Here is a 13,027-nt window from a genome sequence, read left to right on the forward strand (position 1 = left end):
AAATTCCTTTAAATAATATCAAACCATTAAGAGAATTTTCACAAATTCTACTTTGAAACGGTTCCTATTAACAGTCCATTGTGCTGAGATTAATGAAAATAGTCTTTTTTACATTTGCATTGTGCAATGGTACAGAAAAAAAGTATTCTGCAAGTTTTAATAACTCTGAACTACAATCAACTGACTTGCGTGAATTGAAATACTTTGCCCGTTTCTTACTAAACTTACTAAATTCAGGGTAATTACTATTCTCATTCAGGAATTGCAGAACTGATCAAAAGATTTCACATCATCAATTGGAAAAGATTTAGACTTACCTTGCAAATACAGAATATATTATTCAACATCATTTACAACAGGCTTCCTTCAAATCCCGATTTTTTTTTTTTCGCTACTTGCTTTACGTCGCACTGACACAGATAGGTCTTATGGCAACGATGGGATAGGAAAGAGCTAGGACTGGGAAGGAAGTGGCCGTGGCCTTAATTAAGGTGCAGCCCCAGCATTTTCCTGGTGTGAAAATGGGAAACCACGGAAAACCATCTTCAGGGTTGCCGACAGTGGGGTTCGAACCCACTATCTCCCGGATGCAAGCTCACAGCTGCGCGCCCCTAACTACACGGCCAACTCGCCCGGTAATCCCGATTATCTCCTGTAGCTTGTCACATTGTCAGAAGTCACACATTAACACAGCAGTGTTCTGAATGGATATAGAGAGAAGCATGCACTATACACAGTGGTAAATAGCACTTATTATCACAAGAAAAGGCATGCATAGAATAATAGCATATACTGTATACCCATAGTCACATTTCTGTATAACAATATGATATCAAAGATGCTGTCGTGTAATAAAGAACACTTGTAACAATGAAGTAGTACAACAGATTACCCCATAATAAGCAGATTCTAGGAGGACTTTTCAAATTTTTAAAATAATTCACCCGGATCTCGGACAATGATCTAAAAAGGAGGACGTCGTTATAAAAGAATCAGGAAATCTCAAAGGCAAGTGTGTAGTTTCAATATCAAAGGGTCAAGACGTTCACCCTAAAAGGGATACCCCTGATTAGAATTCTCCACTATACAAATAAAGTTAAAACATACCATAAGCAATCCATATGCATAGCAGATCTGCAGGTATAAACACCACTCCTGTCCTTGAAGAAGCCTATCTCGATCTTCATATCCATATCGTAGACAGCAGCGCGAGCTTCGACGAATGGCCAATCGAAGAAGTCACCGTTGTAAGTTACAAAAATGTGAGGTTTCACATCATTGATATGTTCAAAAAACCTTCTTATAACAGCCGCTTCATTCTCCTCGTTAAATACAGTGAAGAGACCTTCAAATTCAGGCTTTGGGGTGTATTCAAAATCCTCTATCTCAGCAGAGATGATTTCACGATTTGTTATCAGATATCCCTGAAATAAATAAATAAAAATACAGGACATTTTTGACAATTTGAATTTTTGAAATGATCTTCGTATTGTGTGTTCTTTTTCATGTTCCTGAATATACTGTATAGATTTATATATATACATTTCTTTCTTCCGCTTACCTGGCCATCAATCATATAGGATATCATCATAATCTGATCTACACTTGAATCAGGAAATTTCAAAGGCAACTTTGTAGTTTCAATATCAAAGGCTAGAACAATAGGGTCAGGACGTTCTATGAGATCATCCCTCCTTTTTATAATGGGATCATCCCGACCTTGGCTCTTTACTGAATACCAAGAACCACAGAAGATCTTCTTGTCAATAGATACACGAATGTGGTAAGGAACATCATATTCTCTGGAAGAAGAAAAGAAACACTCAATTATAAGTAAGAACAAAATAAAAGTAATATGAAATGATCCAGTTCATCATCTAAGTTCTTACCATTGTTATTCTAACGAGTTCATCTGTAACAATGGTCTTGAAACTGGGGGGGACAAGAGGTTTACAAGGAGGAAGGGGAGAGAGGGGTAAAATACAACTTACTCAAAAGAAGAAAAAAAACACCTGTGAAATTAATATGCACATGCCATTAAAACATGTGTGACCTGAGTGCATAAGAATCAGCATTTTCAACACTGTCCATTACAAAAACCAAATAGCGAAGTTGCTTACACGTGCAACGTGACCCCAGATGTGCCTTAACCAACTTTACACTGGTATTAATGAGGTCATTAAGGAAAAATAATGCAGTCCATGCCATTTTGTCATAAGATACGCCGAACATCACAACGCTCTCAAATATAATCGTTTTTCAGTTATGAGTGAACGTCATAAAGAATCCAGTCACGAATACACATCAATAGATAAAGATCTTAAGATCTTGCATTATGAGCAAAAAGGCACCTTGCTCAACGTTCTCGAGAGCATCCACATCAATATAGATCAGTTTATGAACTTCTCTCATGATTTAATTGAAATCAATGAAAAAAAGAACATTCTACGTACTTGCAACATTCGTTCCATATATTTATGAGAACTTATATAATAAAAACAAACCCCGCCTCCATCTCTCCAACTCACAACCACTCCCACTTCCACCCCTCTCCCCACCAGCGCTGCACCCCCCTCCCCAACCCCCTTCACTCCTCCCATCCTCGCAAACACAGCTGAGCCAACAATAGACACAATCATAAGAACAGGACTGTTAACTTTAGGAAGGTCAGGCCATTTCGAGGCGACAACCACCTAATAAGTAAGTGTAAAGTTTCTTCACACTTATTTTTCCGTTTTTACTCATCAGCCCAAGTTTCTCATAGCTCATTTTTTCCATTACAGATTGGAACTTCATTGACGGTTTCCACTATGGTCACATACAGTTTACCAGGCATCTGTTATCTTCTCTAACACAGCTTTTCAATTTTTTTCTCTGCACTCCTCACTATTTTAAAAATAAGGCAAACACACCTAGCCAACATTGGAAACGATCATTGAGAAGATCAGGCCTTTCGAGAGTGCTACTATTCTAAAATTTGAACTTCATTGGCGGTTTTTCCATCAAGTGTCATATACATTTCACATGGCACGTGTTTCATCTCAAACTTAGATTCTCAAGTTTTTCGCTCCCCTCTTAACTATTCATGATGGTGACTCTACGGAGACAGACTGACGATTCTGAATTTTTAACACAGTGATTTTGTTCATTTTTAATTATATAACACTACAAAATTTTTTGACCATAAGTTCCACAACCTCATTATAAACACTTATTGTTCATTTCCGTCTTATCTAATTTGTTTTCATTCTTTTCTTCACAGGTTTTAACACACTTTTTAGCTTCAATTACATAGAAATGTTAACGTTTTTCACTGAAGATGTCTCAAAGAGTTGATTATTACTCCATCTAATGATGGAAATGTGTATATATTGAATTGTTTTTTTATTTCCATCATGTCTTTGTTTTTCATTTGTTTCCTTCTTTATGTTTTTAACACATTTTTAGCTTCCATTATGTAAATCACTTTAACCCCCTTTTTCACTGAAGATGGCACAAACGAGTCGAAACATGTTTGACTATTAATACTCCATCTAATGATGGCGTTGTGTTATGTATTGAATAGGACATATTAAATTTTCCTTTGTAAAGTGAAAACCGTCAATACGGAATGATTCTAATATATTGATATTTTCTTAATGAAAGTTTTATTGATCACCTAGTCAATACAATATTTTATTTTACCAGGACTAGTTTTGGCCGATGTAAATGGTCACCTTCAGCTGTTCATGGCAGGATAGTTTAAAAGAAAGACATTGTGTCATTAAAATTGAATGTCTTAAAACAAACATTGAATAGAACTGAATATTAAAAAGCTATGACCACAAACATGGTGGCAAAAACACATATATGTACAGAATTAAAATATTCAGTATGATCCATATACAAAGATTTTTTTATCGTGATGAATACTTGTTAATTAAAAATGACATTAATCTATCATTGTCCGTTGATTCTCTTAAAAGAGTAAGTTTTGAACATGCATATAAGAAGGTGAGGATGTTATAAAGCACTCCTCGTGAACATCAAAACTACTGAGTTAAAAATATCATAGTGTTGAGCTTGAATAATGAGTTACAACTATAAAATCCACTGAAAAAAAATTAAAATATGCTGTGTGTGTACATGTGATTGAAGTACTTGCATCAATTTTTTTTTTTTTTTTTTTAAACCAATGTTGCCGTATTGTATTGATTAGGTGGTCAATACAACTTTCATTAAGAATATAAGTCATATCCTTCAGTATAGGCCTAATGATGAAATTCATTGTTTACTCTTACCTTATGTCGATAATATTCTCCATGTGGTCGGTAGTTTTCTTTGTCAAGCCTGAATCAGCCTTGCTAGCTATGGCATTCATTAACATTTCAGTGTAGTAGGTATTGTTCTTTTTACGCTCGCGATTCTTCCGAACGGCAGTCATGATTTCTTTACGAACTTTCACAAGGTCGTTTACTGTCAGGAAAGATAATTTCAGAAACTTTTGCTTCAATCCTATCAAGTGATTTGGCTGTAGAAACAGAAAAAAGAACAATCTAATGATTAGAAAAATAAAAGCTAATGGTACAATAATTTTAAGAAATGGAACATTTTAATCATCTTTATCAAATTGTATTGATATCGATTTATTACATAGTAACACTTCCTCAATTTAGAGGTTGCCTAAAAGACAATGAATACTTAGAACGAGCTACAAGTGTGTAATAGAGAAAAATAAATAAAACAAATCTGTTCAATTATAAGGAAAATCATCGAAGACGGTTTCTTAAAATACGATTTCAAGGCAGAAAGTGCAATGTCACTAATCAAAGACTTTGGTAGGTGAAATGTCTTGCAGATCTCAACAAATTTTCGAGGTAATGTGCCCCTACTCCCGATCAGCAAGCCTAAGACTTTGATCCTCTTTAGGTTATATCGACGTTGCCGGGACAAAACCTCCTATGTGATAATATTTTTGGAGATATACTGACCCGCAGCATATACATTATGAAGAGCAAGAATGCCTTGACAATATTCACACAAAATTGCACCTTAGATGACAGAACCTTACCGGCCAAAGTTCTAAGCTAAAATATTTCACATACGAGGTTTTGTCCCGCCAGCGACGATATGCTTCCTTGTAGAATGGATTTGTGGGCTTTTAATTATATTCCTTCTTTCCATGACCAATGTTGTCAGGTTGACTCACGGAGGATTCAAAACGGATAATTGGATCAATTATACATCCTACATTGTTGTCTTTGTAGGCAATTATAATGAAAAGTCTAAGTTCCTTATAAGAGACTTAAGATTTTTTCCCATCAATGGAGCATTTCGAAAATTAGATGCAAGGCTTTTCAAGCGTTTGCTCTATAAACCAGCGCTTCGTCTTAGGCCTGACACTAGACTCATCAGAGTGGGATGTGTCAGGCAGAACCCACTGACGCTGGCGTGTATACAGGTGAATACTAATACTAAAATGTTTTCATTTGTTAATTTACCAGAAGCCCATTAGTAGGGGGACAATCTGATAACTGCATAAGGGAGATAAATCTCCACAATGGAATTATTGCCCACTTAGAAATTTCTAATGGAAAATCTGAGTTCCCTATGAGGGACTTAGATTTTTTTCCCATCAATAGAGCAATTCAAAAGTTAGATGTAAGGCTCCCCAGACGTTTGCTCTATTGCACGCAATTTTTAAAAGTTTAATTTAGATGACATTTCTTGTATTTTAATTACAACTTGTTCAGAATGTACTGTGAGGAGATAAAGTCCACAAATTGTTTGGTCGCTGATGAAGAGAACAAGTGAGAACAACATGTACAGCATTTTATTTAAATAGATTAACCTCTCAGCGTGGGACGACTTTCACTACCTGGCTACCCTGTGCTGCGGAAGGAGTATAGCACCAAGCATACTATGAGTGCAGGCTTTTAGTTAATCAGGTGTAAATGACAAGCGGTTCAATGGATTTTACCAAAACGTTCAGTTTGTTATTAGTGCATAAACAGCATAATTTACTGGAATTATCCACGGTCAATGAAGTGGAGGAATCTTCTGAGCTTTCAAATCGAACACGAGATATGACTGAATTAAATATAGGAGTAGCTAGTATCCGGATTTTTTGAGAAATAAGATCTCATACAGGTTTCTGTACTATGCTCATTAAACTACATACAATTCCTCCACAGTAACCGGTACACATTCATTTACCCTCGATCAGAACGGAAATCTCATACCGTGTGACCGCAGGCGATGTTGAGCATAAATATCTGCCTACACTACTATCATCTCTGTGAACTCAACAGTAGGAAACAACTGAAAATTTTCACACAGGATATAAGCAGTTCTTTGCAGCATTCTGAGACCCATAATTTGCCGTAAATATTTCCCTTTGCCCTCTATAATTATCTACGTCTTCTCACAAAAACCCACCATCAATAACATTACGGCCGATATTTTCCCGTGTATCAAAAGCAACATCAATGTCACGATCACTACTTTCACTCTCAAATTCTATATCCTAGTCTTTGCTTAATGATACTAAACTTTCTGGATCATAATTCGGTAAAACATCGTTAATTTTTGAATTTGCGATCACAAGAAAACGTTTAGCCGCCATGATATCAACAACAGAACTTGTTGGTTTTTCAGATGCGATATATCACATGTAATCGATACAAACTCCACGGATATACATATCAAATGAAAGATCGATGCTTCGTCCGCAGATATATCTTACTACATTTGTAATAGTTCAAGAAAGGTTTGCTAGATAGAAGCACAAATCAGAAGTTGCTACGCGTGTGCAATGCATGTCACTCCGCGACAGAGAGCGTTGGGGAGTCTGCGTGCAGTGTACGGCACTTCACGTTGAGTGGCTAAGTAACATTTTATAGTACTGAAAAGGTGGACATAGACATTCACCAGTGATTTTCAGTGGTGTATTAGGTAGGGGAAACGCTACACTAAATTCGTGCAAATCTTGAACAATCGTCTAATGAATGTCTTGCATCAGTCAGAATGTGCTTTCCAGATACATCGCCTGTATAACCCAGGAAGGACGACACTTCCAGCATCTGTTATAAGGTACGACTGTATTTTGTACACAGTATTACTGGGCGAGTTGGCCGTGCGGTTAGGAGCGCGCAGCTGTGAGCACGCATCCGGGAGATAGTGGGTTCGAATCCCATTGTCGGCAGCCCTGAAGATGGTTTTCCGTGGTTTCCCATTTTCACACAAGGCAAATGCTGGGGCTGTACCTTAATTAAGACCACGGCCACTTCCTTCCCACTCCTAGGCCTTTCCTATTCCATCGTCGCCATAAGACCTATCTGTGTCGGTGCGATGTAAAGCAAAAAAAACCCACAGTATTTGAAGCAACGAGCCCGAGAGCGCGCGATGTATGCACACTTGGTGACAGAAAGGCAAAGCATCAGTCAAGTGCTAAAAATAAAGCCCTGTAGAATTTAGGTGAGTGCCCCAATGTTATCTATAATATTTTTAGCAACAAATTACATTTTCCTTTTTTAGTGGATGGTAATTTTTTTTACAAAAGTGATGCGTATTTGCTGAAAATTTGGTTTTTTTTTTTTAAAGGAAATAGCTTAAAAATTAAGAAAGCTGAGCTTGTTTCTTTCTATGTCTACATATTGCTCTGTTTGCCACTGACATTCTTAGCACAAGAACTGGGACAGGTTGATATTAAGAACGCAAAAAAAAAAAGTAATTACCAAGTCAAGGTCTTCCTTCGATACAAAATCCATTTTATGGAGAATTCCAGCAAATCGTTTGCTCAAGTAGGCTGATACTTCTTGCATGCAGTCCTTCTTTGGCAAGACATAAAAATATGGTCTGAAAGGAAGTGACACTTTGAATCTGCTCCCATCTTCCTGCATGAAGTAATAGTCCACTGCACTGACCAATCGTTTGTCTTCATCCAGTATCTCGGTCTGGAAGCAGAAAAATATGAATTTACACATCTTCATTACAGACTGTTACATAGAGACGGTTAAGCAAAGTGATTTCTTGGAAGAAATCAAGTAAATCAGATTTCTAACAATTAAATTAAATTTTTACTTACAGTAATAGTAATTTTCACTTCACTATTGCAAATTTTAATTTAACCTGTGCACTGGGTCCTTCTCACTTCATAAATTTCAACGTAACCTGTGCATTGGGTCCTATATGGTTGTATTTTTTTTTTAATACAGCAAACTCCCAATTATCTGTGTGCGCATTAACTGGTTTGCGTATCATCCATTCATAGTATGGTGGGGGAAAAAAAAAGAAAAAAAAACAGAGACTGACATACAGTAATATATTCTCTTATAATTAGAATTAATGTTTCCTTTTAGAAGGCGCGATTGTGAATGTGGAAACTAAAACAACACTCCGTTGCAATTGGATGGGCATGTTACAGAGAGAGTGAATAGCCTTTGCTACCTAGGAAGCATTGTAACGGTGAACGAAGGGGCAGATGAAGATGTGACCAGCCGTTTGAACAAAGCTAAGGGTGCGTTTGCAACACTCCGTCCCATATGGAGGTCCAAAGAACTCAGTATGAGAAAAAAACTGTGGATCTTCAATAGCAATGTTAAGTCTGTACTGCTTTATGCATATGAAACCTGGAAAGTGACCAAATTTTTAACACGGAAAATGCAGACATTTGTGAACAAATCTTCCAGAAGTGCTGTCAAATGAGGAACTGTGGAAGAGAACGTACCAATTACCAATTGAACAGCAGATTAAGAAAAGAAACTGGCAGTGGATTGGCCATACACTGCATAGATCTGATGACAGCATAGTGAAACAAGCTCTCGAGTGGAATCCCCAGGGGCAGAGGAGGAGGGGAAGACCTAAGATGACACGGAGATCAGTAGAGATAGAGTGTGAGCAGCTTGGGTATACACGAGGAAAGCTGAAACACACGGCAATCACAGAACCAGATGGCAAAACCTTGTCTTGGCCCTATGCTACTCAACAGGAGTTTAAAGAAGTTGGACTGGATTGTGAATGTGACTGAAGTTCTACTCCTGGAAGACACTACAGGATCCATTCCCACAGTCGGTTGTTCCTGAAGTACTTTCCGTTGTTTTCCACTTTTTGAGCGAATGGAGTGACTCTAGCCTTGTGACATATACCTGGCTGATTTCCTGTCTATATCTTTGCTAAACCATTTCCCTAGGATACGGATATAACGAACAAGGTGTGTTTGGTAGAAGAGGAGAGTGAAGATAAGGCGATCGAAGAACCCGTTATCACACACACACAAAGGCACTGAAATGTGCTGATCTGTTAGTAAAGGGCGCAGAACAAAATTTGTTTGACTATACTTATGCTTTCATTCTCCGGAAAATGAGGATTCTCGTCAGGAAAAATGTGAATAAAAAACAGAAACAGAAAAGAATTGGACAATTATTTCCTGAAAGTGAACTGAAAGCAAGTCATACGAAATGCAGTGTGTTTTTTAAAATGTAATTTTTTTAAATAATTTGTCAGCTTCCAGTAAGAGCTTCATGTAAGTAATACAAGTGTGATATGTAGCATGTTTTGTAAATGCATGGTTTCCACTAAGAATGCATTTATTTTGGATTTTCTGTGTTTTTCAGTTATCTGTGTAGTCTTGGATCCGCACTAACTCGGATAATCTAGTGTTTGCTGTAATGTCTCTTAAATACTTGTTGCTTGTTGTTTAAAGGGGCCTAACATCGAAGGTCATCGGCCCGTCTCTTAAATAAACTGGCAATATTGCTTAATACGCTTCTTTGTTACATTTGTGAGTGAAAATTGAAATATGTAAAAAAAAAAAAAAAAAAAAGTGACACTACTAATAATTCATATACCAATCGAGGGTAGAGATGACAAAAAAAGAGAGAACCAGAAATTAGGAAGATGACTGGAGTTTCAAAACTACAGGGCAGGGCAGAAACAAGCAAGCTGAAATGAGAAGAGAGTTCCAGAGAAACCAACAGGTAAAAGACCACAAGGAAGGCCTCAAAAGAGATGATGGATACAGGGAAGAGAGTATTATTATTATTATTATTATTATTATTATTATTATTATTATTATTAATGTCCTTATCAACTGTGAAGTTTACGCTTTCCAATAATAAAAGAAGATTGTGATATGTAACAAAAAAAATTTTAACCCATCTATGGTAAATCTTACAATACAAATGTAACTTTATTAATATGGGTTTGCCGAATTATACAAACAGCACACAATCCATTTTTTTTTTTTCATGAAAAAAATACACAAACAGTTAAACTGTTTTATTAGAATTACCCATCTGGAAGTTTTCTCTTTCCCTAATATTTTTTTTCTAATTTGAGACTGCATTGCACCAAAAGCAGAAACACATCTTACCAGACCTGCTGATGATGCAATGACTCTCAGAAATGAGAAAATACAACTTTTTCAGATTGTCCTGTTTCATTCTCTTTATGCATTGTTGGAATGGCTAAGAAAACTTAAACTACAATTATCTCAAATTGTAATTTACATACATCTTTGAGGCAACATTTACATCCATACCTTTTATCTTTTAAGACTTTCACTCCCAGCGTCCGTATACATGGACGTCGGCGGCATGTGCAAGAAATCCCAACGTCCGTATATATGGACGTCTTGTAAATATTTTTTTTTCAAAATATAATCCGCTCTCAAATATACGTGTAACATACATCAAATTAATCGGGAATAAATGTTCTACTCAGATCAATCGCTTAAACAAACTTTATATGCTCAAACTGCAAAAAGGGATTGCACCCTTTATGCTACCCTCTGCACAAATAATTTTAGAAGTTATTGGCACATATATGTTTAAGCATATATACAGTAAATATATGAACTGTAAATACTAAAGTGTAAATTTTTAAATGTTAATATGTTATTTTCATGAACAGTGACATTTTTGTGGGTTTTCTTATTATTTACTATATTGTTATTTTGAACATATGAAATTTATGTGCTGAGAAATACAAATTACTGGTTTATGTTTAATCTTCAATAACTACGTTATTTATTCAAACAAACTTTTGAAATTTAGTGGTTTCGTTCATTTTTAAATGTTCTTTTAAGTGATATGGATGGTTGGAAGCAAGCTATTTTTTTTTTTTTTTTGTATTTGAAATTTGGAAGAAATGTGAAAAAGATAAAAACTTCTGATTTGGTCAGTAGATTTTGGAAAATTCTGTATCTTTCTTGCATGACTATTTATTTTTTGCATTTAGTATCTTTTGCAGTATGTACACTGACTGACAGAGCAAATGCAACACCAAGAAGGAGTGGTTCGAAAGGGATGAAAGTTGGGGAAAAAAACAGAGACGGCACGGACGAATAATTGATGTTTATTTCAAACCGATATGCAGGTTACACAATGCGCACGGCATCGACTCAGTAGGATGTAGGACCACCGCGAGCGGCGATGCACGCAGAAACACGTCGAGGTACAGAGTCAATAAGAGTGCGGATGGTGTCCTGAGGGATGGTTCTCCATTCTCTGTCAACCATTTGCCACAGTTGGTCGTCCGTACGAGGCTGGGGCAGAGTTTGCAAACGGCGTCCAATGAGATCCCACACGTGTTCGATTGGTGAGAGATCCGGAGAGTAAGCTGGCCACGGAAGCATCTGTACACCTCGTAGAGCCTGTTGGGAGATGCGAGCAGTGTGTGGGCGGGCATTATCCTGCTGAAACAGAGCATTGGGCAGCCCCTGAAGGTACGGGAGTGCCACCGGCCGCAGCACATGCTGCACGTAGCGGTGGGCATTTAACGTGCCTTGAATACGCACTAGAGTTGACGTGGAATCATACGCAATAGCGCCCCAAACCATGATGCCGCGTTGTCTAGCGGTAGGGCGCTCCACAGTTACTGCCGGATTTGACCTTTCTCCACGCCGACGCCACACTCGTGTGCGGTGACTATCACTGACAGAACAGAAGCGTGACTCATCGGAGAACACGACGTTCCGCCATTCCCTCATCCAAGTCGCTCTAGCCCGGCACCATGCCAGGCGTGCACGTCTATGCTGTGGAGTCAATGGTAGTCTTCTGAGCGGACGCCGGGAGTGCAGGCCTCCTTCAACCAATCGACGGGAAATTGTTCTGGTCGATATTGGAACAGCCAGGGTGTCTTGCACATGCTGAAGAATGGCGGTTGACGTGGCGTGCGGGGCTGCCACCGCTTGGCGGCGGATGCGCCGATCCTCACGTGCTGACGTCACTCGGGCTGCGCCTGGACCCCTCGCACGTGCCACATGTCCCTGCGCCAACCATCTTCGCCACAGGCGCTGCACCGTGGACACATCCCTATGGGTATCGGCTGCGATTTGACGAAGCGACCAACCTGCCCTTCTCAGCCCGATCACCATACCCCTCGTAAAGTCGTCTGTCTGCTGGAAATGCCTCCGTTGACGGCGGCCTGGCATTCTTAGCTATACACGTGTCCTGTGGCACACGACAACACGTTCTACAATGACTGTCGGCTGAGAAATCACGGTACAAAGTGGGCCATTCGCCAACGCCGTGTCCCATTTATAGTTCGCTACGTGCGCAGCACAGCGGCGCATTTCACATCATGAGCATACCTCAGTGACGTCAGTCTACCCTGCAATTGGCATAAAGTTCTGACCACTCCTTCTTGGTGTTGCATTTGCTCTGTCAGTCAGTGTATTTACAAATAAAACATTAAAAATTATTCAATTTGGACAATAAATAAGTGAAATATGCATATTTTAGTAAAATACTACAATAAAGCAAGAAAAGGGCCTGGGATTTCTTGCACACACCCTGCCAAAATGTCTGGGAGCAAAAGGGTTAAATCATTGGAAACCGAGCCTATCACTCACTTGACTTTAGATTTTGTGTTGGTTGAGGTGAGTTCTATTTATCTGATTAATTGTGGGCAGGGTCCAAGATTCTTAAGATTCTTGGTATTGAAGGTCTATGGATACAATCATATGCCTTTGTAAAATCTACTGTACAAAGGTTATTGCAAGAGGCTTGTTTTGATTCCGGAAATATGCCATGGCTAATTTTAAAGT

At 38.2% G+C, this 13,027-nt stretch overlaps 1 protein-coding gene across 1 annotated transcript in view; it reads right to left on the reverse strand.

Annotated features, from left to right (window-relative positions):
• The window catches only part of PolE1 (DNA polymerase epsilon catalytic subunit 1), a 127,613-nt gene that overhangs the window by 110,087 nt on the left and 4,499 nt on the right, over positions 1-13,027 (reverse strand). The window contains exons 3-6 of the mRNA XM_068229922.1: positions 7,716-7,934; positions 4,281-4,510; positions 1,562-1,802; positions 1,108-1,424 (exon numbers count right to left, since the gene is read on the reverse strand). Coding sequence (XP_068086023.1) covers positions 1,108-1,424; positions 1,562-1,802; positions 4,281-4,510; positions 7,716-7,934 — 1,007 coding nt within the window. The remainder of the gene's footprint in view (positions 1-1,107; positions 1,425-1,561; positions 1,803-4,280; positions 4,511-7,715; positions 7,935-13,027) is intronic.

Source organism: Anabrus simplex, chromosome 12 (genome assembly GCF_040414725.1).
Source record: "Anabrus simplex isolate iqAnaSimp1 chromosome 12, ASM4041472v1, whole genome shotgun sequence".
NCBI classification, from domain to species: domain Eukaryota; kingdom Metazoa; phylum Arthropoda; class Insecta; order Orthoptera; family Tettigoniidae; genus Anabrus; species Anabrus simplex.